Source organism: Stegostoma tigrinum, chromosome 44 (genome assembly GCF_030684315.1).
Source record: "Stegostoma tigrinum isolate sSteTig4 chromosome 44, sSteTig4.hap1, whole genome shotgun sequence".
Classification (NCBI taxonomy): Eukaryota; Metazoa; Chordata; class Chondrichthyes; order Orectolobiformes; family Stegostomatidae; genus Stegostoma; species Stegostoma tigrinum.
Genome location: NC_081397.1, coordinates 13,867,498 through 13,893,927, shown reverse-complemented (window position 1 = coordinate 13,893,927; position 26,430 = coordinate 13,867,498). Strand labels below are relative to the sequence as shown.

At 44.7% G+C, this 26,430-nt stretch overlaps 1 protein-coding gene across 1 annotated transcript in view; it reads right to left on the bottom strand.

Annotated features, from left to right (window-relative positions):
- Positions 1 to 22,847, bottom strand: part of LOC132207168 (Fc receptor-like protein 5) — a 43,432-nt gene extending 20,585 nt beyond the window's left edge. Inside the window, exons 1-6 of the mRNA XM_059642358.1 lie at positions 22,731 to 22,847; positions 14,368 to 14,501; positions 9,590 to 9,619; positions 7,271 to 7,540; positions 4,763 to 5,050; positions 1,107 to 1,373 (exon numbers count right to left, since the gene is read on the bottom strand). Coding sequence (XP_059498341.1) covers positions 1,107 to 1,373; positions 4,763 to 5,050; positions 7,271 to 7,540; positions 9,590 to 9,619; positions 14,368 to 14,398 — 886 coding nt within the window. The 5' untranslated portion in view covers positions 14,399 to 14,501; positions 22,731 to 22,847. The remainder of the gene's footprint in view (positions 1 to 1,106; positions 1,374 to 4,762; positions 5,051 to 7,270; positions 7,541 to 9,589; positions 9,620 to 14,367; positions 14,502 to 22,730) is intronic.
- Between the last annotated feature and the right edge of the window lie 3,583 nt (positions 22,848 to 26,430).

Genomic DNA, 26,430 nt, shown 5'->3' with positions numbered 1-26,430 from the left:
GAACAGTTCTGGGTTCCCATATCTGAACAAAGATAGCCTGGGCAGTGGAGGCAGCCCAGAGAAGGTTCACTCGGCTGATCCCAGATACGGAGAGATTGTCTTTTGAGGGAGAGGTTGAGTAGGTACGGCCTGTCCTCATTGGTGTTTAGAAGAATTAGAGGTGACCTTATTGAAGATTATTACAGGAACCTGACAGGGGAGATGCAGACAGAAGTTGTTTCCTTTTGTGTGGGAGAGTGTATGACCAGAGGGGCATCATCTCAGAATAAGGGGAACTTCCTATTGAAGTTGGGAATGAGGAGGAAATTATTTTCACTGAGGGGAGCTAATCTGCAGAATAATTTACCACAGAGGGCTGTCAAGGCTGGGCCATTTAGTATATTCAAGCAGAGATGGGGATTTAATCAGGAAGGGGAATTGAGGGTGATGGGGGATGAGGTGGGGGGAAGGCAAGAAAGTGGAGTTGAGGATGATCAGATCAGACACGCTCCCATTGAAGTGTGGAGTGGACTCGACGGGCTGAATGGCCTATTCCCACTCCCACATTTTATGATCTTCACACTTGGAGGACAATCAGGTTACATGCATCGTGCACATGCAAAACACTTGCACAGAGTCAGGCCAAATTACACAGAAAGAGGCCACTCACAACCAAATGAGCTCCAGGAAGAAACTGGTCTCGGGATCAGAGCAGAGATGAATGTTGGTGATCTACCAATTACAGAACCCTCCTCATGGATTTAACCCTCCTCAGTCCCAGCAGCTAAATGTAGACTGAAAAACTGGGGCTGTTCCAACAGCAATACAAGATGACATTTGACGTCTGTTAAACTGGCAGATGCATTTCTGACTAATTGTCATCGACTGGTGCACTCTCCATGACGACCAGAGTCCCAATCCATCTCCTCTTTTCCATTGCCAATATTGAACTGCTCCCCCTTGCAAAATGTCCTGATCAGTTTCAAGATGCCAACCAAAAGGCGCCGTTTTAATTTTTGGCCAGATCAGCGCAGTGAAACTTGGTTTCTATCCTGTGTCAGCCTCCTCCCACATCCCCAACACACCCACCACCCCCTCACCACACCCTGGCCCCTTGGTTGACTCACTCTGGACAGTGACTTCCATCCAGAGGGACAGGAATTCTGAAAGGTTCTGGAAAATCGCACAGCGGTACCACCCTGAATCTATTAGGGTTGCTCGGTGGATACGATGGACGTTGCGAGGCATGGAATCAGAGTTCAGGAGGGTCTCATTTCTGTAGAAGTAAATTTGTCCTGTCCCACACACATGGTCCTGGGTACACCGACAATTCAGTGTGATGGGATCACCATCTCTCTGCAGTCTGGGATCCACCTGCAGTATCACCGGACTTTCTGAAATTGACAGAACGGTTAATTTTTTTTGTGACAAAAACCATATAATTTTGCTTCACCATTTTCAATGTTTGTTGCTTGGATATCTGCTTCACAGCTGTACTAAGTGTAACAAGTTCAGCTGCATGGACCTCATAGAATCTAAGCTCCCTGATTGGGGCTGTTTACCTTGTCTAAGCCGAGTCCTGGCTGAAAGGCATAAAGGATTGTGTCAGAGTTTCTGCTCACTTTAGAAGCCAGCTCTGAGTTGCCTCAGTCAGTGTCATGTACTGTACAAGTGTAATTAAAGGGTGACTTGGTGACTGGATACTGGCCTCTGTGGAGATATTTCAGGAGCAATTAACTGTCTATTTTCATCTCTGCACGTGATGTTAATCATTAACACGCAAGTATTTCTGACACCATTCCTTCTAAAAAGAGTTTGGAAGCCTGGATGGAGACTAAATGGCTTTATGCATCAGCAAATATTTGCTGCATTTAGATTTTGTTGGAATGATTGGAAGTGCAGTCCTGAGAGACTGCTTGGGATGAGCAATCAGAACGTGAGTGTGTTTCTGGGACGAGATTCCTGAATCTTCATGTGGAAAACTGCAATGTTTGAAGTGCGAGTTGACTGCGATGGATTGGAAAATGCTACTGAAAGGAACGAGAGTGGGTAGGCAGTGCCGAACATTCAATGACAAATAGATGAGCTACAGAAATTATTTCTTACAACCTGACTCAAGAGTGCAAAGAGAACACTGGCCAAACCCTGGCTTCCAAAGGAAGTTGAAGATAGCACTTACTGCAAAAAAGGCATAAAAATTGGCAAGAAAAATAAATAATAGCCCCAAGAATTGGGAACAGTTTAGATGACAGCAAGAGAGATCTAAGCGATGCATTGAGAAAGGTAAACTAGAGTATGAGTGTAAGTTTGCAGGGAACAGAAGAACTGACTGTGAAAACTTCTGCAAGTGTGTAAAAAGAAGTTTGGTGAAAACTAATGTAAGTCTCTTACAGTCAGAAACAAGGGACTTTATAATGGGGAACAAAGAAATGGCTGACAAAATAAATTCATACTTCAATTATGTCTTCACACAGGAGAGTATGAAAAACTTACTGGAAATGATGGCAATCAAAGAGACTGGTGAGATGGAAGAAGTAAAGAAATATTGCTGGGCAAATTGATGCGATTGAAGGTTGGTAAATCCCCAGGAACTGACAACCTACATCCCAGTGTGTTTAAGTAACTTGCCTTAGAATTAATGGATGCATCAGCGACCATGTTCCAAGATCCTACAGACTCTGAAACAGTTCCGACACATTATAGGGTAGCTGATGTAACCTTACTATTTAAAAATGGTGGTGGAAGCAAAACTGTGAATTATAAACCAGTCAGCCTGATATCAGTACTGGGAGTATCAGGGGCTGGGAGATGCTGAGGGTTCAACATCAGCAATCGTTTCAAGTCAACATAGGGGCAGTTTAACCTGGGTGGGAGGGTAAAACTGGAAACATTACAGCCAGCAACAGATATCAGATCCAGCACAATGATGTTATCAGTTCTCATAAACTGCTCAATTACTGCCTTATTAACGCCAATCAATCAATGTTATCTTTTTGGTTTCTGAAATTCAATTCCCTCTTGATTTCACGAGAATTAAATCAATCAAATTCCAACTTCTAAAATCCCATCCATGTAGTACTACGTTCGTTTGGATAGAGGACTGATGAGTCAATAGACAACAGAGAATCAGGATAAATGGATCTGTTTTTTTGCTTGGCAAGTTATAATGAGTGGGAACCCACAGGGTTAAGTCCTTGTCCCCAGCTATTCGCAATGTATATTTATGGTTTGCATGGAGGGATAGAAGATGACACTAGAATAGTTGGGAAACTAAGCTACAATGAGCTATGTGGCACAGTGGCTCAATGGTTAGCATTGCTACCTCACAGTGCCAGTGACCCAGGTTCAATTGCAGCCCTGGGTGACTGTCTGTGTGGAGTTTACACGTTCTCCCTGTGTCTGCGTGGGTTTCCTCCGGCTGCTCTGGTTATCTCCCACAGTCCAAAGTTGTGCAGGTTAGATGAACTGGCAATGCTAAGTTGCCTGTACTGTTCAGGGATGTGTAGATTCAGTGGTTTACAGGGGGATGGGTCTGGGTGGGATGCTCTGAGGTTCAATGTGGACTTGTTGGGCCAAAAGGCCTGTTTCCACAGTGTAGGGATTCTGTGACTTCTGTGCAGAAATAATTAATAGAAATGCATAGGTTCAGCGAAGGGGCCAACATTTGACATCGAAAAGTGTGAGCAAAGAAATAGAAAGGCACATTATTAATCAAGTGGGAGAGAAGCTTCAGAGTGATCTGGTACAGAGGGGTCTGGATGTCCTTGTGCATGAATCTGAGAAAGCTGGCACACAGAGACAGCAGGCAACATGGAACAGAACTGACAATTGCTAAAGGAATAGCACAGAGGAGAATTTGAGTGTTGTTGCAAGGCATTAGTGTTTTGGCGTCCAGAGTACTGCGTAGACTTTTGGTCCTCTTACTTGAGAAGGGGTGTAGTTGCATTGGAGGCAGTTCAGAGGAGAATGATGAAATTGATTCCAGAGTTGAGGAGTTTGTATTATGAAGAGAGATTGAGCAGTCTTGCCCTGTCTGCTGTTTAGAAGAATGTGAGTAGACCTAATTGAGGGAGAGAAGATAGTAAAGGGGGGATTGACAAAGGAAATGGAGAGGATATTTCCTCATGTGGGGCAATCTGGAACAAGATATCAAGGTGGCTCAGCAGTTAGCACTGCTGCCTCACAGTGCCAGTGAATGGAGTTCAATTCCCCCCTCAGTCAGCTGTCTGTGTAGATTTGCTCCAGGTGCTCCAGTTTCCTTCCATATCCAAAAATCTGCAAGTTGGGTGGATTGGCTATGTTAAATTACCTGTAGTGTTCAGGGAGGTATACGTAAGGTCGGTTAGCCATAGGAAATGAAGGGTTATGGGGATGAGTCTGGGTGGGATACGCTTTGAAGGGTCACTGTGGACTCAGTGGGCTGAATGGCCTGTTCCCACACTTTTTGAGGTTCTATGGATTTCAGGAGAATGGGAATGGGGGAGATTGAAAATTGAGAGAAGCCATTCCTCCTCATCTCTAAGTGGGTGGAAGGGGTGGTGGATGAATCTGTAGGAATTCACCCACCCCTCCCAGAGTGCATGGGAGATACTGAGATGCTGAATAAATTGAGGGAGGGGACAGATTTTTAATCAGTGATGGGTTAACGGGAATGGGGGCTGGAAAATGGAGTTGAGGCTGAGACGTGATCAACCATAGTCGTATGGAAATGGGGGAGCAGGCTTTCAAGGGACTGAATGCGTTCCTCCTGCTCCTGGCCCCTATGTTCTAAAGTGACACGTACCTCGCACATCTACACGTCTGTAAGCTGATGTGTACACAGGACCATCGGGATAATCAACAAACTGCATTTGGCATCGATACCGTCCTGTATCCTCAAATGTAACCCGCTCCTTTCGAAAAGAAACACTTTTATTTCTTGTCCGGAACTCAGCAATAACAGAACCTTCCTGATAAAATGTGTAAATGAATTCATTTGGCGTGGGGTATGTGCAGTTACAACTCAACCTCAATGTCTGCTCATACCACAGAGGTTCTGGCTCAGTCTCAATCCTCACAAACAATTCAGGAGCTGTCAAAAAAGAAATGACTTGAATTAATAACTGGACGTAAGCACGAACCAGACCAATCAGCTTCTTGCTGCTGGCCAAATCTCTACTTGTACACATCCCTTTCAGTCAACCTCATCATCCAACATGACTTTCTCTTCTGCTTCAGCAAGCAGCTGTGTAACCAATGCTTCCAATGAGGGTAAGGAAACTACTTTTCAAAACGGGCAGTGAGTTTTGCTTTCACAGAGTCCTTTCCTCACTACTGTCCACTGTACAAACTATAGAAAAAAAAGATTGTCTAATTTCCAGGAGTAGTGTATCCTGTTGACAGAAAGAGCACAGGAGCTGGACATTGTTTAAATGGAGAAAGACTGTGTAAAGCTATGGGATGGAGGGATTTGGGGAGTCTTCATCCATATATCAGAAAAAAAAGTGAGGATCGAAGTTCAGGACATCATAGGGAACATGACTTGTCATATTTTCAAAGTGAGTGGAGTATAAATGTTGGGAAGTTTTGCTAAAATCATACAAGGCATAAGTCAGACCACAGCTGGGAGACACTGTACAGTTTGGGCCTCATGTCTAAAGGAGGTTCGACTGGCTTTGAAGGCCATCTAGAGAAGGTTCACTCAGTCGTGGGTATGGAGGGACTATCTGGTGAGGAGGAGGTTGAGCAGGTTGGGCCTATCCTCATTGAAGTTTCGAAGGCGGGGGGAAGCAAACTTACTGAAAATCCTGAGAAGGACATTACAGGGTAAATGTGGACAGAGGCTCTTTCTCCTTTTGTGGGAGAGTCTGGGATCAAAGCGGCATCAAATTAGAATACAGGGTGCCCAGTGAAGATGAGGAGGAATTTCTTCTCTCCAAGGGGAGCGAATCTGTGGAATTCTTCACTGCAGAGGACTGTCGAGACTTGGTCATTGTGTATATTCAAGGCTGAGATTTTTAACCTGCAAGGGGAATCGAGGGTTACGGGGGGAAGTAAATGATCAGATCAGCTGCGATCTCATTGTATGGTGGGGCAGACACAATGAGCTGAATGACCTCATTCTGATCCCATGTGTCCAGAATTTGAGAACGTCAGTGTCACAAGTCACTGCTCTACTGAGATACCAGTTAGCACCGGCTACATGCGTAATAAGATATGGCTGAGGTCCACAATTCTGTCTTTGATGCATCACGTTAATGTTTGAAAAGGAGAACCAATCATCTTATGATGTCCTGCATTCACTGTGGAAGAGAAACTGCGCAGTGGGAGGTGTTTAACAAAGGATTACAAGAATGAATTAGACTTATGGTCACAGAGTCATACAGCGCAGGAACAGACCCTTCAGTCTGAGTGAAATATTAAAAAAAAACACTCATGCCCTCAAAATCACAAGACGGTCATACATACAAACACATGAATGAATCGTAACATTGAAAGGACAAAAACAGAAGGAAATAGCCAGTTCAGTAGAAAGCTGAAGAGTTGGATGAGGAGAATTGAAACATAGAAAATAGGATCAAGGAGTGGAGCTCTGTCAATCAATGAGATTGTCCAACTCAATCCCCTGTGTGTGAAGAACTGTACGTGATACAAGGGGTTCTGTTGGTGTTCTGGTCATATCACCAACGAGCAACTGAGCGAACCAGAGTGACAGACCCAAGGGTGGGTTCAAATCTCCTCTTCACTGTGAGAGTTGCGAGGGAACAGTCGTTCAGTCTCAGTCAGATCTGGGCTCGATATTGGATCTAGGAGGTGGTGTCCATCAAACCCATCAACCCCACCTTCAGAAGAGTCCCGCCTGGAATCTTTGTCAGATCTTTGCCCTTCCGGATCCCATTACCAACAATTCTCAAGTGACCAAGCTGCCCAGTCCATGGGCATATGGCTCAGTACTTGACAGCAAAGCTCGGGTGGGGGGGGCGGAATTTGGTGAAAAGCTGGCGGGGTGGACCGACAATCATAACAGCAAATTCCAGTCAAACTTTGCACATCACAACAGCAGTGGTGCTATCCCAACAGAATCCCAATACCATAGATAATAAAGTGTGAAGCTGGATGAACACAGCAGGCCAAGCAGCATCTCAGGAGCACAAAAGCTGATGTTTCAGGCCTAGCCCCTTCATCAGAGACTGCTTTTTTTGCTTTTCCCACCCCCATTCATTCCTGGGAATTAATACAACTCCCCTCAAATGCCTGAAGGGATGCGACTTGAGACAAAGAGATTGACTAATTCAAAACTGGCGTGACTCACCGGATACTCTCACGAGAATGCTGTTACTGTCGGCTGTTGTTTGTGTCAAAGTTTGGCATCTGTATTCCCCATTATGCTCTATTCCAGCAGCCTCAATGGTGTAAATCTTCTCGCTGAACTCTTGGATAGTGTTGTTTACGAACCACTTATATCTCACAGAATGAAGCTCTCGACCAGCATCACATCTAAGAATGATCCAGTCACCCGTTAAGAATCTCTCCCACATTGGCTCCATCGTTAGTACGGGTGTTCCAGTCTCTGTTGAGGAACCTAATCCATAGAGAAACACATTCACATGGGGAAGAACTGAAACCGTCTTGCTGCAGTAGGATGGTCAGCTTGGTGCTCTGGCAACTTAAGCAGTCCAATATCCAGGCAAGGGCTGACAAATGGCAAGTAAAATTTGCACCACACAAATGCCAGGCAATGGCCGTCTCAAATAATAGAAAATCTCACTATCATTCCTTGACATTCAATGCTATTACCGTCACTGAATTCCCCCATTATCAACACCCTGGGGATTATCACGAAGAGAGAATCTAACTATTAGCCCCTTAACATTCAATGGTGTAACACTGAATCCCCCACTGTCGACATCCTGGGGTTGACTACCATCACTCTCTTAATGTTCATTGAACCACCACTGACCCCTCCACGATCAACATCCAGGTGGTTACCACTGAGAGAGAATCTAACTACTGTTCCTTGACTTTCCATGGTATTATCATCACTGAATTCCCCCAACTATCAGAATCCTGGGGATTACCATTGACCAGAAACTGAACTGGACTTGCCATATAAGCTACAAGAATGGTTCAGAGGCTGGGAATCCTGCACTGAGTGACACACCTCCCGACTGCCCGAAGCCTGTCCACTATCCCCGAGGTACAAGGGACTGCCAACATGGTGTTCTGCATGGAAAATTTTGTCTCACTAAGTTGAGTGAATATTTTGAAGAATGACAAAGAAGATTGATGAAGGCAGAGTGGTGGACATTGTCTAAATGGACTTCAGCAAGGTGCTTGTCAACATTCCACGTGGTAGGCTGGTTAGCAAGGTAACATCACATGGAATACAGGGAGAGCTAGACAATTGGATACAAAACTGGCTTGTAGGTAGGATACACAGGATGGTGGTGCAGGGTTGCGTTTCAGTCAGAAGGCCTGTGATCAGCAGTGTGCCGCATGGGTCGCCGCCAAATCCGCTATTTTTCATCAATTACACAAATGATTTGGATGTGAATGTAAGAAGCATGGTTCCTAAGTTTGCAGTTGACACCAAATTTGGTGGTAAAATATACAGTGAAAATGTTTATCTCAGAGTACAGTGAGACCACGGATGGGCTGAGGAGTGCAGATGGAGTTTAATTTAAATAAAGGTGAGGTGTTGCATTTTAGTGAGGCAAATTAGGGCAAGACTTACACACTTGATGGTAGGATCCTGGGAGTGCTGCCAAACAAAGAGACCTTGGGGTGAAGGTTCATAGTACATTGAGAGAGTTGAAAGAAATGAAGAAGATGTTTGTTATGTTTGCCTTCATTGGTCAGTTCATTGAGTATAGGAGTTGAGAGGTCATGCTGTGGCTGTAGAGGAGATTGGTTAGGCTACGTTTAGAATACTGCTACAGGAAAGATGTCGACAAACTTGAAAGGGTTCAGAAAAGATTAACAAGGATGTTGCCAGGATTGGAGGGTTTGAGCTGTAGGGGCAAGTTGAATAGGCTGGAGTTATTTTTCCTGGAGCATTGGAGGCTGAGGGGTGACCTTTCTGAGGGGCACGAATAGAGTGAATAGCCAAGGTCTTTGCCCCAGGGTACGGCAGTCCAGAGCCAGAGGGCACAGGTTTAACATGAGAGGGGAAAGATTTAAAAGGGACCTAAAAGGCAACTTTTTAATGCAGAGGGTGGTGCATGCTTGGAAGCAGCTGCAAGAGGAGGCGCTGGAGGCTGGTATAATTACATTTAAAGTGCATTTGGATGAGTACATGAGTAGGAAGAGAATTAGTGGGATATGTGCCAAATAGGACTAGATTAATTTAGGCTATCTGGTTGGCATGGATGATTTGGTCCAAAGGGTCTGTTTCCATTGTTGTAAATCTCTATGACGCAAAGTCATGAGTGTGAAAGACTCGAAATGTTAACTCTGATTTTCTCACTCCCTCTCTCTCCACAGATGCTGCCGGACCTGTTGAGTTTCTCCAGCTCTCTCAGTGTTTGTTTCAGATCTTCTGCACCCACAATACTTTCCATTGGCTGCAGTACTGACACTGTCGAGTTCATCAATATGTCATAAAACAAAGCTGCACTGGAGATCAACATACCTTCTTGTATTTGTACAATCATCGCTTGCCCTGAAAACACACAACCAGGTACAATTGATAAGTTTTGTGGGCTTTATGTCAACATATAGAAAATTATTCAGTGCTACATCTTTGAAACTTGCTCCAGGTAAGTCATGCTTTAAAATACATCGAAGTGATGTGTCCTATCCCCTGAAATGTTTATTAACAATGTCCGCAGATGTCTTTCCCATTGCCCAAAAGAAATGGGTTTAGAAAGTAGATTCAGGACTCAGCTCGTGAGATTTTTTTTATCAGGAAGGGGAAATCGATGGAAAAGTGGAGTTGGGGATGATCAGATTAGTCACGATCTCCTGGAATGGTGGAGCAGACTCAATAGGGTGAAGGGCCGACGGCTGATCAAATGGCTTAGCTTAATTTGTTCAGTGGTGATGCGTAATGAGGCTCACTTGTTGAGGTCCTGTGCATGTGACGGTGTGTGAGCAAAAGTACACGTGCATGTGTATGTGCACAAGAAAAAATGTGTGTGTGTGTGTGTGTGAGAGAGAGAGAGAGAGAGAGAAAGAGAGAGCGTGCGTGTGTGAGAGAGAGAGTGTGTGTTTGTGTGTAACAGAATTTGTGCTTGTGTGTGTGCATGTCAGATAGAGTATGTGTGAGAAAGTGTGCATGTGTGTGTGTCAGAGACAGTGATAGAGACGAGTCTGTGACTGTGTATGTCTGTGAGACAGGGGTGTCTTTGTGTGTGTGAGAGAGACAGAGAAGTCTGTGTGTGTATGTGCATGTGTGAGTGAGTGAGAGAGGGGAGAGGACAAAGAGTGACCCTGTGAGGGAAAGAGAGGGAAGGAGAGAAAGAAAAGGATGGGAGAAACAGAGACAGCAATAGGATGTTTAGAGTCAGAAAGAGACACAGTGAGAAAAAGTGTGAGGCATAGCGTGGGACAGACAGAAGGAAGAAAGAAAAGGAGTGAATGAGCATGGGAGCAAGAAAGAGAGAGGGAGAGAGAGAGTTGGGAGACAGAGAGAAAATGGGAGGGAAGACAGAGATAGGGAGAAGGAGAAGGGAGATGGGTCAGAGAGAGAGAAAGAGAGAGCGAGGAACATGGGCAGATTCAGAGAGAGACAGGGAGAGAGTTTTTCTAGGGTCCTGGATTTAATTCCTGTCATGGGCTGAGAGTCAATGTTGAATTCTATAAAAATATAGAACAAAAAGTGAAGTCAATTAATCATGAGCCCAACCAGTGATGCCTGCAACCTGTGAATGAATTCTTTAGTAATCATTGTGTCATTTTTTAATGAGATTGAGTTCAAAACAGCCATTTGGCCCCTCGAGCCTGTTGTCTCAGGGAGACCCTGTATATCTGCAGCAAGACATCCCGACTTCCAAACTTCAATCCTCTTGCAATGAACGCCCATGTCCTATTTACCTTCCTAATAACTGGTCACACCTGAATGTCTACTTTTATTGACACTTGGATCTCTTTGTATGTCCACACTTCCCAATACATGACCATTTCAATTATATTCGCTTTCTGTTTCTCCAAAGCAGAGGTGTATAACTTTCACATCTGCCGTGTGTTTGCCCCACTCAATGTGTCTAACTCACTTCCTTTGTGCCCTCCCCACAATCCTGCCCAATTTTGTGTCATGACCAAACTTGGAACCATTGAAGATTACAAAGTGTGGAGCTGGATGAACACAGCAGGCCCAGCAGCATCTCAGGAGCACAAAAGCTGACGTTTCGGGCCTAGACCCTTCATCAGAGAGGGGAATGGGGGCGAGGGAACTGGAATAAATAGGGAGAGAGGGGGAGGTGGACCGAAGATGGAGAGAAGACAAGATAGGTAGAGAGGAGTGTATAGGTGAGGAGGTAGGGAGGGGATAGCTCAGTCCAGGGAAGATGGACAGGTCAAGGAGGCAAGATGAGGTGGTAGGTAGGAAATGGAGGTGCGGCTTGAGGTGGGAGGAAGGGATGGGTGAGAGGAAGAACAGGTTAGGGAAGCAGAGACAGGATGGACTGGTTTTGGGATGCAGTGGGGGAGGGGGAGATTTTGAAGCTGGTGAAGTCCACATTGATACCATTAGGCTGCAGGGTTCCCAAGCGGAATATGAGTTGCTGTTCTTGTAACCTTCTGGTGGCATTATTGCGGCACTGCAGGAGGCCCATGATAGACATGTCGTCTGAGGAATGGGAGGGGGAGTTGAAATGGTTCGCGACTGGGAGGTGCAGTTGTTTGTTGCAAACCGAGCGGAGGTGTTCTGCAAAGCGATCCCCAAGCCTCCACTTGGTTTCCCCAATGTAGAGGAAGCCACACCGGGTGCAATGGATACAATACACCACATTGGCAGATGTGCAGGTGAACATCTGCTTGATATGGAAGGCCATCTTGGGGCCTAGGATAGGGGTGAGGGAGGAGGTGTGGGGGCTAGTGTAGCACTTCCTGTGGTTGCAGGGGAAGGTGCCAGGTGTGGTGGGGTTGGAGGGGAGTGTGGAGCAGACAAGGGAGTCGCGGAGAGGGTGGTCTCTCCAGCAGCCAGACAAGGGTGGGGATGGAAAAATTGCTTGCGTGGTGGGGTTGGATTGTAGATGGCGGAAGTGTCGGAGGATGATACGTTGTATCCGGAGGTCGGTGGGGTGGTATGTGAGAATGAGGGGTTCCTCTGGGGGCGGTTGTGGCAGCGGCAGGGTGTGAGGGATATGTCGCGGGAAATGCTGGAGATGCAGTCTAGGGTGTTCTCGACCACTGCGGGGGGAATGTTGCGGTCCTTGAAGAATGTGGACATCTGGGATGTGCGGGAGTGGAATGCCTCATCCTGGGAGCAGATGCGGCGGAGGCGGAGGAAATGGGAATGGGGATGGAATTTTTGCAGGGTGGTAGGTCGGAGGAGGTGCATTCTAGGTAGCTGTGGGAGTCAGTGGGCTTGAAGTGGACATCAGTTTCTAGCTGGTTACCTGAGATGGAAACTGAGAGGTCCAGGAAGGTGAGGGATGTGTTGGAGATGTCCCAGGTGAGCTTGAGGTTGGGGTGGAAGGTGTTGGTGAAGTGGATGAACTGTTTGAGCTCCTCTGGGGAGCAAGAGGCAGCGATGATACAGTCATCAATGTAATGGAGGATGAGGTGTACATCCCCACTTTGTTATCTTGGATTCTCCAGCATCCGCAGTTCCCATGATCATATAACCATTGAATGTGGCTCCCTCATACAGGTCATTAATATATATTGAGAGTGGCTGGGCCCAAGTGCTGCTCCCTGCTGTGTTCCACGCATCACTATTTGCCTCTTAGACAAAGGGTTCCCACCCTGTTTCCTGTCTGTCAACTAATTCTCAGCCCACAACAACATACTGCCCTCAATTCCTTGTGCTTTCACTTTGCACAAGAACCTTCAATCAAAAGTCTTCTGAAAAACCAAAAATACTACACTTACTAGTTCTCGCTTAACTATACTTTGACACTCAGAAAATGCCAGTGGATTTATTCAGAATCATTTGCCTTTCCTCAGTCCTGATGTGCAGGTGCCAGTGTTGGACTGGGGTTGATAAGGTCAGAAATCACTCTAGTCCAACAGGTTTATTTGAAAACACAAGCTTTTGGAATCTCACTTCTTCTTCAGGTGTTAGTGCGAGCGGTGGTATCAGATACAGAATTTATAGATAAAAGATCAAAGGGTCACACTACTGATGAAGATGCATTAAACAAACCCAAGATGTTATTAAATCTTTAACCAGTTAAAAAGTTTTAATTGGTTAATATGTTAATGTCAATCCCCAAATTTATTTCAAGTCAGCTGCCCTGAGGAAACTAAAGGCTTTATCAATGGAATGAAGAGGTGACATTTGAAGTCAGACAATGCATATTAGGTGGGAGATCTTGTTTAAAATTCATTTCCTTTTCAGTTACACATCAGGTTCAAGTGACTGAACAAAACATAGTGACTGGTCCCTGCGAGATTCCCCAGCATCTCTTTATACCTTTCTCCTCACTGGGCATGAACCCCCGAGTGCATAGCCTGGGCTGGAACGCCCGAAGTGGGACTCTGGCAGCGGTATGCTGTAGCAGTGGAGAAGGAAAATTTGGAACCTCTTTAAGTTATCTTTATTTTATTCTGTGAATGACACTTATGTATGAGCGACAGCACACACTTTTCACTGCATTTGATATTGAATGCATGCAACAATAAAGGATACTCAATTTTCAAAGGATATTTAGTATTCATTGTCTGCAAGAGGTCAGAATTGTTTGCAATCAATGAGAAACCTGGCAAAGAAAAGCAAAGGGTCTTTCCACAGACATCATTCTCTTTAGCACACCCTCTTTCACACACACATTCTCCCATAGTCTCTCTGTCACACTGTCTCAAACGTGTGCATTTCTTAAGAAGGGTCCAGACCTGAAACGTCAGCTTTCCTGCTTGGCCTGTTGTGTTAATACAGCTCTCCACCTTATTATCTCTGTGCATGAAAGAGAGTGTGTGCATGAGAAAAAGTGTGTGAGAGATTGTGAGAGTGATTGTGAGAGAGAGAGAGAGACTTTATGAGACAGAGTGAGAGAGACTGGGTGAGAAGAAAAAGTATGCGTACAAAAGAGAATATGAGAGGAAGAGTATGTGAGGGAGAGACCGTGTGCATTTGTTAGACAATGTGGGAAATGCCAACACACATCTGGAATGCTGTCTGTACACAGCCTGGATGGGAGTGTGTCTGTTCACATTCTGATTGTGCACCAAGCTGAGGGCAGGAGGCGAGTAACAGATTTATCTCTTGCGGCCACTCGGAAATGGATTAACGTTGGAGGTACGTACCGAGCAGCAGGAGAGTGGTGAGGATCTCCATCGCAGCGCCCTGTCTGTTTGGGGTGTGTATTCAGTCAGTGACTCAGTCTGCTGTTTCCTCCTTGTCTGATCCTGCTGGTGGCAGGGGAGCGCAGCCAGGGAGTCTGAGAGAGGTCAAGGTCGGACACAGATGTCAGTCGCCGATACATTTCTACACCCCCCACCCCATTAGCCCCAACACCATCATTCTCCTTCCTAATTAAAAATCTCACCCCACAATACACTCAATGACCCAGCCCTCTGCAGTAAAGGATTCCACAGATCGATTCCCTCCAGAGAGAAGAAACTCTTCTTCATCTCCATCTTCAATGGGTGACCTCCCTTATTCTGAGATGGTGCCTCTCTTGTCCCAGAGAAGGGGAAACAACCTCTCTCCTTATCTCCCTGTAAAATAACTCTAAGAATTTGCAATAAGAATGCCTCTCATTCTTCCAAACTCCAACGAGGACTGACCCAACCTAATCAACCTCTCCCTCATCAGACAGCGAGACTCACTCTTAAAAATCAAAACAGGAAGATCGATTCTTTCTTCTAGACTCAAGAGAACCAACACATGAAGAAATCATAACTGTGTTACTGAAGTGCATTTTCGCCAAAGCATGTGTGTATGGAATGCTGCCGGTATCAGAACAGTTGTTGATTACTCAACTGAAATACTAACTACTAAAGTTATGCTAATTCTTATTTTCGTTGTATTTTAAAAGTGCAGTCAGAGTAAAGTGAGTTTTGATTCGAGCTTTCCAGTGCACCAATCAATCACAGAGTCAGAATGCACAGAAACAGATTCTTTGGTGCAACTTGTCCATGAGCAGGTTTTCCAAACCCAGCTCGTCTCATTTGCCTGTGTTTGGCCCATACCTTCGAAACCTTTCCAATCTCTCCACTCTATGGGGTCTATAGCGCCCCCTCACCCCGCTCCCCCACACCCTGACTCTCTCTCTCTTTCTCCGCTGTCAAGATGGGAGGAAACCAATAGCAACCTCTCGCACAAATCAATAGGAGGTTCGAAAGTGCTCAGATTCCATTCCCCTCCAGGAGAGGTTCGTCAACTCTCTGAGCCAGCTCAGGAGGCCGAGTAATGGAGGCCCAGCTGTGTGATAGGGACAGTAGAAGGTCATTCAGTTCATTGCAGCCACTGTAACCCCCAGGGCTCAATTATCTTACACCCAATGTCAGATCCCTGGATGGCCCACTCCTGTCCAATTCCTGGCCCAACACCTTTCTCAAATTGAAACAGCCTTCACCTCACATTCCCAGGCAGTGCACCCCAGACCCCAACTCATTTCTTGATGGAAACAGTTCTTCCTCATTTCACCCGAACTTGCTCCATTTGTAGCTCACATTAAACCGAGACACTCCCTCCCACCACATTCTTGTTTGTTTTATAAGTAGGTTCAACTTCACAACCACATCCCGCCCCCCAACACACACACACCAAACCTCCCGCACCAGTCTGTCCAGCTCCAGTTCTAAGCACAAATGGGATCCAAGCCACTCCTCCTCATCTCAATTTTCAATCTGCCCAACCTTTTCTCCTAAAACAATGGCCTCTCATTCTCGGTTGTCCCACACAAGGAAACATCCTCTCTCCATCTCCTTTGTGATATTTGTTTTTAGCGTTTTATATCCCTCAGTTAGATTTCCTCTCGTTTTTCGAAACGCCAGGGAGTATAGGCTGAAACTCTCTTTGTAAGACAAACCCGTCATCTCTGTAAACAATCAAGCAAGTCTCCTCTGAACTGCCTCCAATGGCATCCATTCCTCAAACAGGGAGATTGAAACTTTTTATTCTCTTCATTCATATTAGAAAGGTTGTACTAATTATATGGGCAAAATGCTGTTTTACAACCTTGGCAATCCCAAATGGAGTGATCAGTGATTTAGTAGCAGGACACTAGGAGGCTCAGAAGAACACAGAGATCTTGGGGAACTTGTCCATAGATGGTGGCAGGACAGGTTAATAGGGTGGTGAGGGAGGCATATGGGACACTTGCCTTTATAGTCAAGATATAGATTATAGGGACGGGGAGGTGATACTGGAGCGGGACAGGACTTTGGTGAAGCCACAGCTGGAGCTCTGTGCAGCCTCCACGCTTTAGGAAGGATGTGACTGTACTGGAGAGAATGCAGAGGTGACTCCGCAGGACGTTGCCTGTGACAGAGCATTTCAGCGATGAAGAGAAGCTCGATAAGCTCGAGTTGCTTTCTGAGGAGCAGACAAGGCTGAGGTGAGATTTGATAGAGGTGAGTAAGGTTATGAGGGGCATGGACAGTGTGGATAGGAAGCATCTATTCTTTCTTGAGGAGTTAACAGCAAGGGTAAATTACACAGAGGCTGGTATCCCATCATCAAGTCACCCTTTATTCATGCATCGAAAGCCCTGGACACTGATCCAGCTGACTCAGAGCCAGCTCTTAGATTGAAGACGATATCTGATACTCCTGTTAAATATTTGTCAGCCAGGACTCCCTGATTGGGGCTGTTATTCTGGTCCAATCAGGGAACTCATTCTCTCAGGTCTACCTGCCTGACATCATCATTGAATCCCTCCCCGTCACGTGCAAGGATATAGGCCGTTTTTTTTTAAATTGTAGCTCCTCTTGGGGTGTTTTAGCACCGGGTCAGGATCCTCCAACTCTGCCTCTGATACAGGCGGTGTGTAACACACAACAGCTCACCTATTGAATGCAAAGCACGTCAGAAGAAATACATTTTCCTCTTCAGGCAACAAAGATGTTGAGGCAGCAACATCTGTTGTGTTCATCTCAGATTCTAAGGTGTCTTTAACCTCTGACAGAGAGGTTCTGGGACAGTTGGGAAAGCAATTGAGGAGCCAGGCACATTTTGCTCCTGCACCGTCTGCAAGTTTGCAGCTTTCCTGAGGCCTATGTGTTTGTTCAGGGATGTCATACCTACCTGAGCTTTATACTTTACAGGACCTACTGTCACATTAACATGCATCTTACCATGCAGGCCAATTCCTGTGGTTCCTACACGAAACTTCATCACCTGAGGTAAACTGTCTCTCTTGCTTAGAGGGATCGTGTCTCTAGTATTGGCTTTCCTGATGACATTTCAGCCTCTCCACCAGGTCCGGGAAGATCAGGTTGAATCTGGTGTGGAGTGTTCTCCCAATTGGCAACTCTACTGGAACTATCCCTGTAGGTGCATGATGTGTGGCTCTATATTCAAATAGGAACCCAGGCTGCCTGGTGTCTCGTGAGGCTGCAGTCTGTTTCTTTAAACCTGTCTTCAAAGTTGAGACTGTTCTTTCTGCTGGATCATTGGATAATGAATGGTGTAGGACTGTCATTGATGAATACCACACAATTTTAGGAAATACTCAATTTCCCAGTTGGTAAACAATGGCCCATTATCATGATCAACACTTCTGGGAGTCTGTACGTTGCAAAAGATGCAGTTTTTCTATCATTACCTCGTGTTTGCCCAATGAACTCTATGTATGTCGAAACACTTTGCATGGGCATGTACAATGACTAAGAACATTGACAATCTCAGTCCTTTCATGGGCTCAATGTGTAACTGAGTGTGGCGTTTACCTGAACATTCTCACGTATGTGAGGGAGCTCCTGCAATATGCTTTGTCCTTGTTGGCACTCTGGGCACCCACCCAACTAATGCAGCCATGTTCACATCTAATCTGGTCGCCAGACATAACTTCTCACCAACATCTTCATTTTCAAAACCCCTGGATGACCCTAGTGGAATTCTGAGATACCTGGCAGTAATCTGTACTCAGGACAATCACGCTTGCTCCCCATAATAACATTGGCATCCTCTATTGTGATCTGGTCTCTCTGGGCCCAAAAAGGCTCTGAGGAAGGGTCACCGGACCCGAAATGTTAACTTGAGAAGGTCGTAGTGAACTGTGTTTTTGAAATGTGTGGGTCAATGTGTGTGTGTGAGAGAGAAAAAGAAGAGTGAGATGCTTTCTCAGACCAATCCCTTGAAGAACCATCTCACTGTTTCTCTCTGCTCTTTCTCAGGCACAGACACACACGATTGATGAACGCAGTTCACTACCGCTTTCTCAAGCGCAGCTAAGGATGGGCAATAAATGCTCATGAGCCAGCAAAATCCACATTTCACAAATGAATACAAAACAAAAACGCACATACTCATGGAAATACTGCACCACATTGCTTTTTCCAACTGATATATAAATAGAACTCATGGTTCCATTGCACCTTTCTTGTATTGTTCTCTGATGTCCTGCTTAATGGCTGAATATGTTTATAGGAAAGTTAATGGAATGTTAGACGTTGTCTTATTTCAAGTGTATTGGACTTTGGTTATGTTGCAGCTGCAGTACTGTGTGCAGTTTGTCTCCTTATCTCAGGAAAGATGTAATTTCCAGACAGAGAGGGCCACAAAGATTCACCAGGCTTGCTCCTGGGACGGTGGCAACATCCCATGAAGAGAGAGTGGACAAACTGGGCTGGCATTAGTCAGGAATTCAATGGGTGAGCAATGTTATTTTTAAAAATACTGCCACTCAATCCTTAAAGTGGAGGACATGGTAGATAGAGGTTTAATGTTTGCCAGTTGAGGGAAGACTGGAACCAGGTAAGATTTTAAAATAATTCAACTGTGGTCCAAGATAAGGGTTTGTTTTATTTTGCTCAGTGAATTGTAATCCTTCAGAATTCTGTCCCCACAGGGAGCTACAGTTGCTCTATCTCTGTTGACTGCCTATCGTAAACTGGGTTATGAGGATGGAGCATGTAAAATGCAATGAAATGCTTGATCAGGCATGATCATATTCAATAGGATGGCAGTATCAGGGGCTGAAAGGCACATTCCAGTTCTCAAGTTTCTCTGTTGCAAAATTAACATTTCCTGTTTCTTTACCCTCCCAGAAATATTCTCAAGTACTTCCCTTCCCTAATTATGCAATTCTGCTTAGAAATGTGCAATTTATTGACTGGTCAGCACAAAGACCTGTTCTCTGAATATATGCAATGGCAATGAAATTACAGTGTGAGAGATTAGACCCCAGCTGTGGTTTGTCTCAGGAAGGGACTGAAGATCAGCAACAGCTCAGTCAAGCCTCATCGATAAAGTATGCCCAGTGAAGATATCTGACAATAATGTGCATATAAATGACAGCTTCCACACTGGCCCAGACAAGCAGCATTAGCAACTTTTTCATTTCTTGTAAACTCTGACCATGTTGGATACAAAATAAAAACCATAAGAACTGAGGATGCTGTAAATCAGAAAGAAAACCAAAAATTGCTGGTGGAATCCTGAAGGCTAGCTTGAAACAGGAGTTCTAATTATGAAATATATGAATACTAATATGTAACTTGGCTAACTGATCTCTCCACACCTCGAGCAAGAGACAAATGATCTGATAACATCAAACAGAGAACCATTTTTTTTCAAAATCATAGAAACCCTAAAGTGTGGAAACAGGCCCTTCAGCCCAATAAGTCCACAATGACCCAGACCCATGCCACACAGACCCATCTCGCAATAACCCATGTAATCTAGACATCCCTGAACACTACAGGCAATTTAGCATGGCCAATCCATGTAGAAACCGGATCACCCAAAGGAAACCCATGGAGACACGGGGAAAACATGCAAACTCCACACAGGCAGTCGCCCGAGGCTGGAAGTGAACCTGGGTCCCTGGCACTGTGAGGCTGCAGTGCTAACCTTACAATCAGTCATGCCTTACAAACCTTATCGAGTTTTTTGAGGATGTGACTAGAAAAGTTGATGAGGGTCGAGCTGTGGATGTGGTGTATATGGACTTCAGTAAGGCATTTGATAAGGTTCCCCATGGTAGGCTCATTCAGAAGGTCAGGAGGAATGGGATACAGGGGAACTTAGCTGCTTGGATACAGAATTGGCTGGCCAACAGAAGACAGCGAGTGGTAGTAGAAGGAAAATATTCTGCCTGGAAGTCAGTGGTGAGTGGAGTTCCACAGGGCTCTGTCCTTGGGCCTCTACTGTTTGTAATTTTTATTAATGACTTGGACGAGGGAATTGAAGGATGGGTCAGCAAGTTTGCAGACGACACAAAGGTCGGAGGTGTCGTTGACAGTGTAGAGGGCTGTTGTAGGCTGCAGCGGGACATTGACAGGATGCAGAGATGGGCTGAGAGGTGGCAGATGGAGTTCAACCTGGATAAATGCGAGGTGATGCATTTTGGAAGGTCGAATTTGAAAGCTGAGTACAGGATTAAGGATAGGATTCTTGGCAGCGTGGAGGAACAGAGGGATCTTGGTGTGCAGATACATAGATCCCTTAAAATGGCCACCCAAGTGGACAGGGTTGTTAAGAAAGCATATGGTGTTTTGGCTTTCATTAACAGGGGGATTGAGTTTAAGAGTCGTGAGATCTTGTTGCAGCTCTATAAAACTTTGGTTAGACCGCACTTGGAATACTGCGTCCAGTTCTGGGCGCCCTATTATAGGAAAGATGTGGATGCTTTGGAGAGGGTTCAGAGGAGGTTTACCAGGATGCTGCCTGGACTGGAGGGCTTATCTTATGAAGAGAGGTTGACTGAGCTCGGTCTCTTTTCATTGGAGAAAAGGAGGAGGAGAGGGGACCTAATTGAGGTATACAAGATAATGAGAGGCATAGATAGAGTCGATAGCCAGAGACTATTTCCCAGGGCAGAAATGGCTAGCACGAGGGGTCATAGTTTTAAGCTGGTTGGTGGAAAGTATAGAGGGGATGTCAGAGGCAGGTTCTTTACGCAGAGAGTTGTGAGAGCATGGAATGCGTTGCCAGCAGCAGTTGTGGAAGCAAGGTCATTGGGGTCATTTAAGAGACTGCTGGACATGTATATGGTCACAGAAATTTGAGGGTGCATACATGAGGATCAATGGTCGGCACAACATTGTGGGCTGAAGGGCCTGTTCTGTGCTGTACTGTTCTATGTTCTATGTTCTATGTTCTAACCACTGAGCCACCGTGCCACCCCAAAGTTGGTGGGCTGATATGTGAGGATGTCATTATATGCAAATACGATTATCTTGTAAGGGATATATCGCAGTTACTGGGTTTAAAGTCTCAAGTAAAACATTTTAAAAAGTGCGCGTTGTCCTTCCCTTCAACAGTAGTAAATTGGCAGATGGATATTGAACTATGTCAGCATTCCAAACATGAGGCTGTAAATGTTTTGATCAGGACTTGTACCTCAGTGATTTTTTTTTGAATTTCATAAAACGAATGGGACGAGGAGGAGCTCGGCGTAATTATGGAACCAGACCCTGCTCTGTTCAAACTGTTGGCTTTAAAACAAGGAATCATCTTTCATATTAACTAAATATCGCATCGATCAGTTTGATATTTTCAAAACTGATCAATGTTGGTTTATGGGAGATACCTCTTCTGTCTTTCTCCAGGCACATATTTGATGAGCCAGAAAATGTAATATTTTCTCAGTATAACACCAGGTGTGACCAGTTCCTCTGACCAAACAGCAGGTTTGTTACCAGTATCAGAGCAGAGAGCATTTTTACCCCCACAGTCACAGAGCTGAGACTCGCATTGAGTTTAATTTCCAGAGATATGCAATCAAAGGGTCAAACATCACCAACAAAATAAAAATGTGTCTTTTTTTCCTCTATTCTCAATGTAAACTATCCTGGTCACAGTGAAGTTCATCTTTGAAAGCCCATTGTCATTTACAATGTTTGAAGAGGGATAGACTGAATCTTCATCACAAATCTACATGCAACAACTGCGCTGAATTCACATTAAGTTAGGGCATTTTTAAAGTTACAGTCAAGGTATACAAACAGATCAAGCTGTTAGGTCGTTACAACGACCATATATGGAGTAGATATTGAGTACAGACACAGACAGAAACCTTTGATGTTATCAGTGGCTGAGGAGAACTAAAGTAATAAACAGAAGATTACGGAAAATCTCAGCAGGTCTGGCAGCATCTGTGAAGTGAAACCAGAGTTAATGTTTCAGATTCTGTGACCAATCCAGAAAACTGATGATAGCTCAGAAAATCTCGTTTTTTTGCACAGAAGGAAGGATGGGAGTAAGGAGAAAATGATAGTTGGGGAGAGAACACAGGAGAGAGGAGAATAGTTGGACAAACAAAGGTGTGGATAATGATCTGGTGAGGAGGGGGATGAGCTGTTAATGGAGACTATTAGTGGCATTGGAGCTTAACCCTTCTGAATCAAAATGCACTAATTGAATAACAACAGAATACAGCAACTCTATTGAAATACAAAACAAGTAATGTACTGAAATGTTACACCATCTGACATTACTATCAGTGAATTTATGTCAGAATTCAGATAAATAATAAACCATTTGAAGAGTTACTTACTGCTTTGATGGAACGGGAGAATCCAGCTAATGTTTACACATAACACTCCTTGTCAAGAAACAGTCCTGAAACTAACAGCCTCTTCAAGTGCCTCGCTCTGCACAGAGTGTGGGAACCACACTGACAAACTCTGCAAGAATCTTCTTTATTTTGACACTTCCCTTTTCTGATTTTTTAAATGATCATTTGAAGAACTTACACTGCAGCAAATGGATTTCTTTTGCCATCAAGACACGTGAAAGCAGTTTTGCAATTGCCTGGTTCAATGGAACTAAGAGAACACGTGCACTGAAATAAGACCATATTGGCATTTCAGGTGGGCGGGTATCAATGTTTCTTGGAATTAGCATCTCAGTCCTCAGTGTGCGATAGTCAGAACCATGTCTGGAATTTTATTTTTCCCCACAAGTGTGAGGACACCATGCTACATTCCACACGTGTCACTCCTGACAGTGGTAATTCTCACTGGAGGCACAATTAGAATTAGGTTTATAAAGTACAGAAGTACTGTGGAATGTATACAATGTCACCACACACAGCCCCATCTTAGGGACAAAGTACCTAAATATGAATCTTAGGTACTAAAATAGGTACAAAAATAGAGAAATAAAGAGAAAAGCTGTAAGTTCTATGCTGCACGTCTTCATTGTATAAATTTAGGAAAATCTTGATGCATGGAATACCCATGATTAAGAAATGGCCTGGTTGGGATTGTCTCTTGCCTTCAGCCGTGGGAGAAAAGAAAAGATTAAAATGCACCAACACAGGCTCCAAGCTTTGAGCGTGTGTTTACAACAGAGAGGTAAAGACATTAGCTGAGCATAGGCGCAGATACAGACACACATACAAATACACAAAAGCAGATATACACACACATACAAACACAACACTATCGTATCATGCAGCACGGAAAGGTTCTTTTGGGTCCCAGCCAGTTTTGCGAATGTCAATGCACTCAAATGGGGAGTGATTCGCTCAGTCCTGCATCTTGTATCAAGTTTCATTTTTTCTCCCTTATTCAATCAATAATCTATGTCAAGTACTTACTGGCAGATGATATTTAAGGTCTGGGTAGCTTTTGACAGCAAAAGCAGAAAGACATTTAACAAGAAAAATCGGAAAGGGGATTATTATCTGCATGGCTGTGAACTGATAGAGGGGAATGTCAAACCAGACTTGCGTGTCTCTTGTACACAAGTTACTGAAACTGTAGATACCACAGTGTAGAGCTGGATGAACACAGCAGGCCAAGCAACATCAGAGGAACAGGAAGGCTGACATTTTGGCCCTAGACCCTTCTTTAGAAAATGTAGTGCCTGGTTTGCTTCAGGATGTGGTCAAGCAGTTTCAAGGCCAAAGAGATTACGAGAGAGTTGCCGTGGGAGAGAGATCCACTGAGGTTTTTCTGGAGGGAGGAGGGCGACTTCTTCAAGATAGGCATCCTTAGAAGAGGCTTCGCAGTGGAGTTAAAATTGTTCTAGAGATAGGAGGAACTGCAGATGCTGGAGATTCTGAGATACCAAGGTGTAGAGCTGGATGAACACAGCAGGCCAAGCAACATCTTAGGAGCAGGAAGGCTGATGTTTCGGGCTTACACCCTTCTTCAGAAAAGGGTTTCTGTTACTGAAACTGGACTTTGCAGCTGCAGCAGACAATGAAGAAAGCAAACGGTATATTGGCCATCATAGTGAGAGCATTGGAGAACAGGAGCCAGGATATCTTGCTGCAATTGTACAGTCAGAAGTCACACAACACCAGTTTATAGCCAAACAGGTTTATTTGTAATCATAAGCTTTCAGCGTGCTGCTGTTTTGTCAAGTGAAGTGGCAAAGGAGCATTTGCCTGATAAGGGATCAGCTCCAAAACCTATTGAATGGGCAGGGCAGACTTTAGGGGTTTAGTGGTCTACTCCTACTCCTACCTTCTGAGATCCTATAACTTTTCTTTGTCAAAGTAATCCGGGTATTAATAACACCAATTTCCATTTGTAAAAATGTCTCTCAGTGTTTCAGGATAAATTTCATGCACCCTCAAAGACATTTCTCATGAATTCTTGAGGGCAATTCTGAAGATGAACAATATTGATCCTGGATGGGATGAGAATCATGATTGTTTAGCAAATGGATTATGGCTTGCAGAGGTGTTGCAATTGAGAATGCAGCCATTAATGCTGATTAACTTCAAACAGCAGATATTGTTGCAGTTTCACACAACACTAACCGGCCAGGGTGTTGCTCTGGGAAGAGCACAATCTCAGGATAAAGGGATGCTAATTACAGACTGAGAGGAGAAGAATTCCTTCTCTCAGAGGGTTGAGCGTCTTTGGAACTGCTTGCCACAGAGAGCTGTGGGGGCAGAGTCCTTGTGTGTATTGAAGGATTATGGGCATCACTGGCGAGGCCACAATTTCCTGCCCATCCCTAAATGCGCAGTTCAGAGTCAAACATAAAGGGGCTCCTTGTGACACAGTGATAAGTATTCTACCTCAGAACCAGAAGGTCTGGGTTCAAGCCCCACTGCTCCAGAGGTGTGTAACCTCTGAACAGTTTGACTAGAAATTCCATGAGAATTGCATGCCCTGAGGAATATATAGGCCTGACAAGGTAGGGACAGGTATCGTAGCTGATAAGGTGACACTGAAACAGCTGATTTGTTTCTTCTCTTCTCCAGTAATCAACAACAGCATCATGAGACATTTAATTCTTGATTTTTTCTATTGACTTCAAATTCCACCATTGGCCATGGGCAGGATTTGAACTGAGGTCCCTAGAATAAGAGATAGTTTGTGGGTTAATAACCCAGCAATAAGGACATTAGGTCATTGTGATAACCCTTCTAAGGCTCATGCAAAGTTACTAATCTCATGGAGATCACTGCGAGTGGGTTGTTTAGCAACAGGCAATGGCTTGTCCATTGAGAACTCATTGCCTGAGCGCTTTATAATGCAGTATGGGCCTGCAGAGCTGGCCACCCCGGGGTGTGGCTAGCCCAAGTACACCATGAGGAGTGGCTCCCTATTTTGGTGTTCAACAACAAATGATGGTCTCTTTCCAAAATTTGTTCATGTGTTATTAAAGCCAGTGGTGCCATCATTGTCTCACACGTCTCTAGGAAAATGGTTATCACTGAAATGTATTCCTGCATTCAGAATTCTGTCCCTCTTTGGTTTGCTGCACTTTTCCAAATTATGCGCTCATTTCACTTGTTGTTTCTGTATTTATCGTCAAAGCCCAGTTCATGGGAATGAAAGAACATGGGGTTTCAAAGACTAATCTTGAGGATCCAATTTAAATTTGTATGGTATGCATTGTACATGAGAAACAATTTCGTGAAATGTGTTTTTGCCAATGAAAATTGTAACGCTGTATTGAATAAGTGCCCTGGTTTGCTCTCTACAGAAGCATTCTATCCAAACTCAGTGCGGCCATAGTGGGGATAATGTGTATAACCCATCGATATTGAGTCCTGAAGGCTGCTGGGTCCCCAAGAGGGAGATGAGATGCCATTCTCCAGCTTGCTCTGAGCTTTGCTGGAGCACCGCAGCAAGACCCCAAGGTGAAAATGTGGGTTGGAGTGGAACGTAGTGCGATGTTAAAGGGACACAAGACTGGAAGCTCAGGATCATTTTTACAGACAAAATATCAGCATTCCTCAAAGCAGACACCCAGTCTGTGTTTCATCTCCCCGGTGTGAAGGAGAC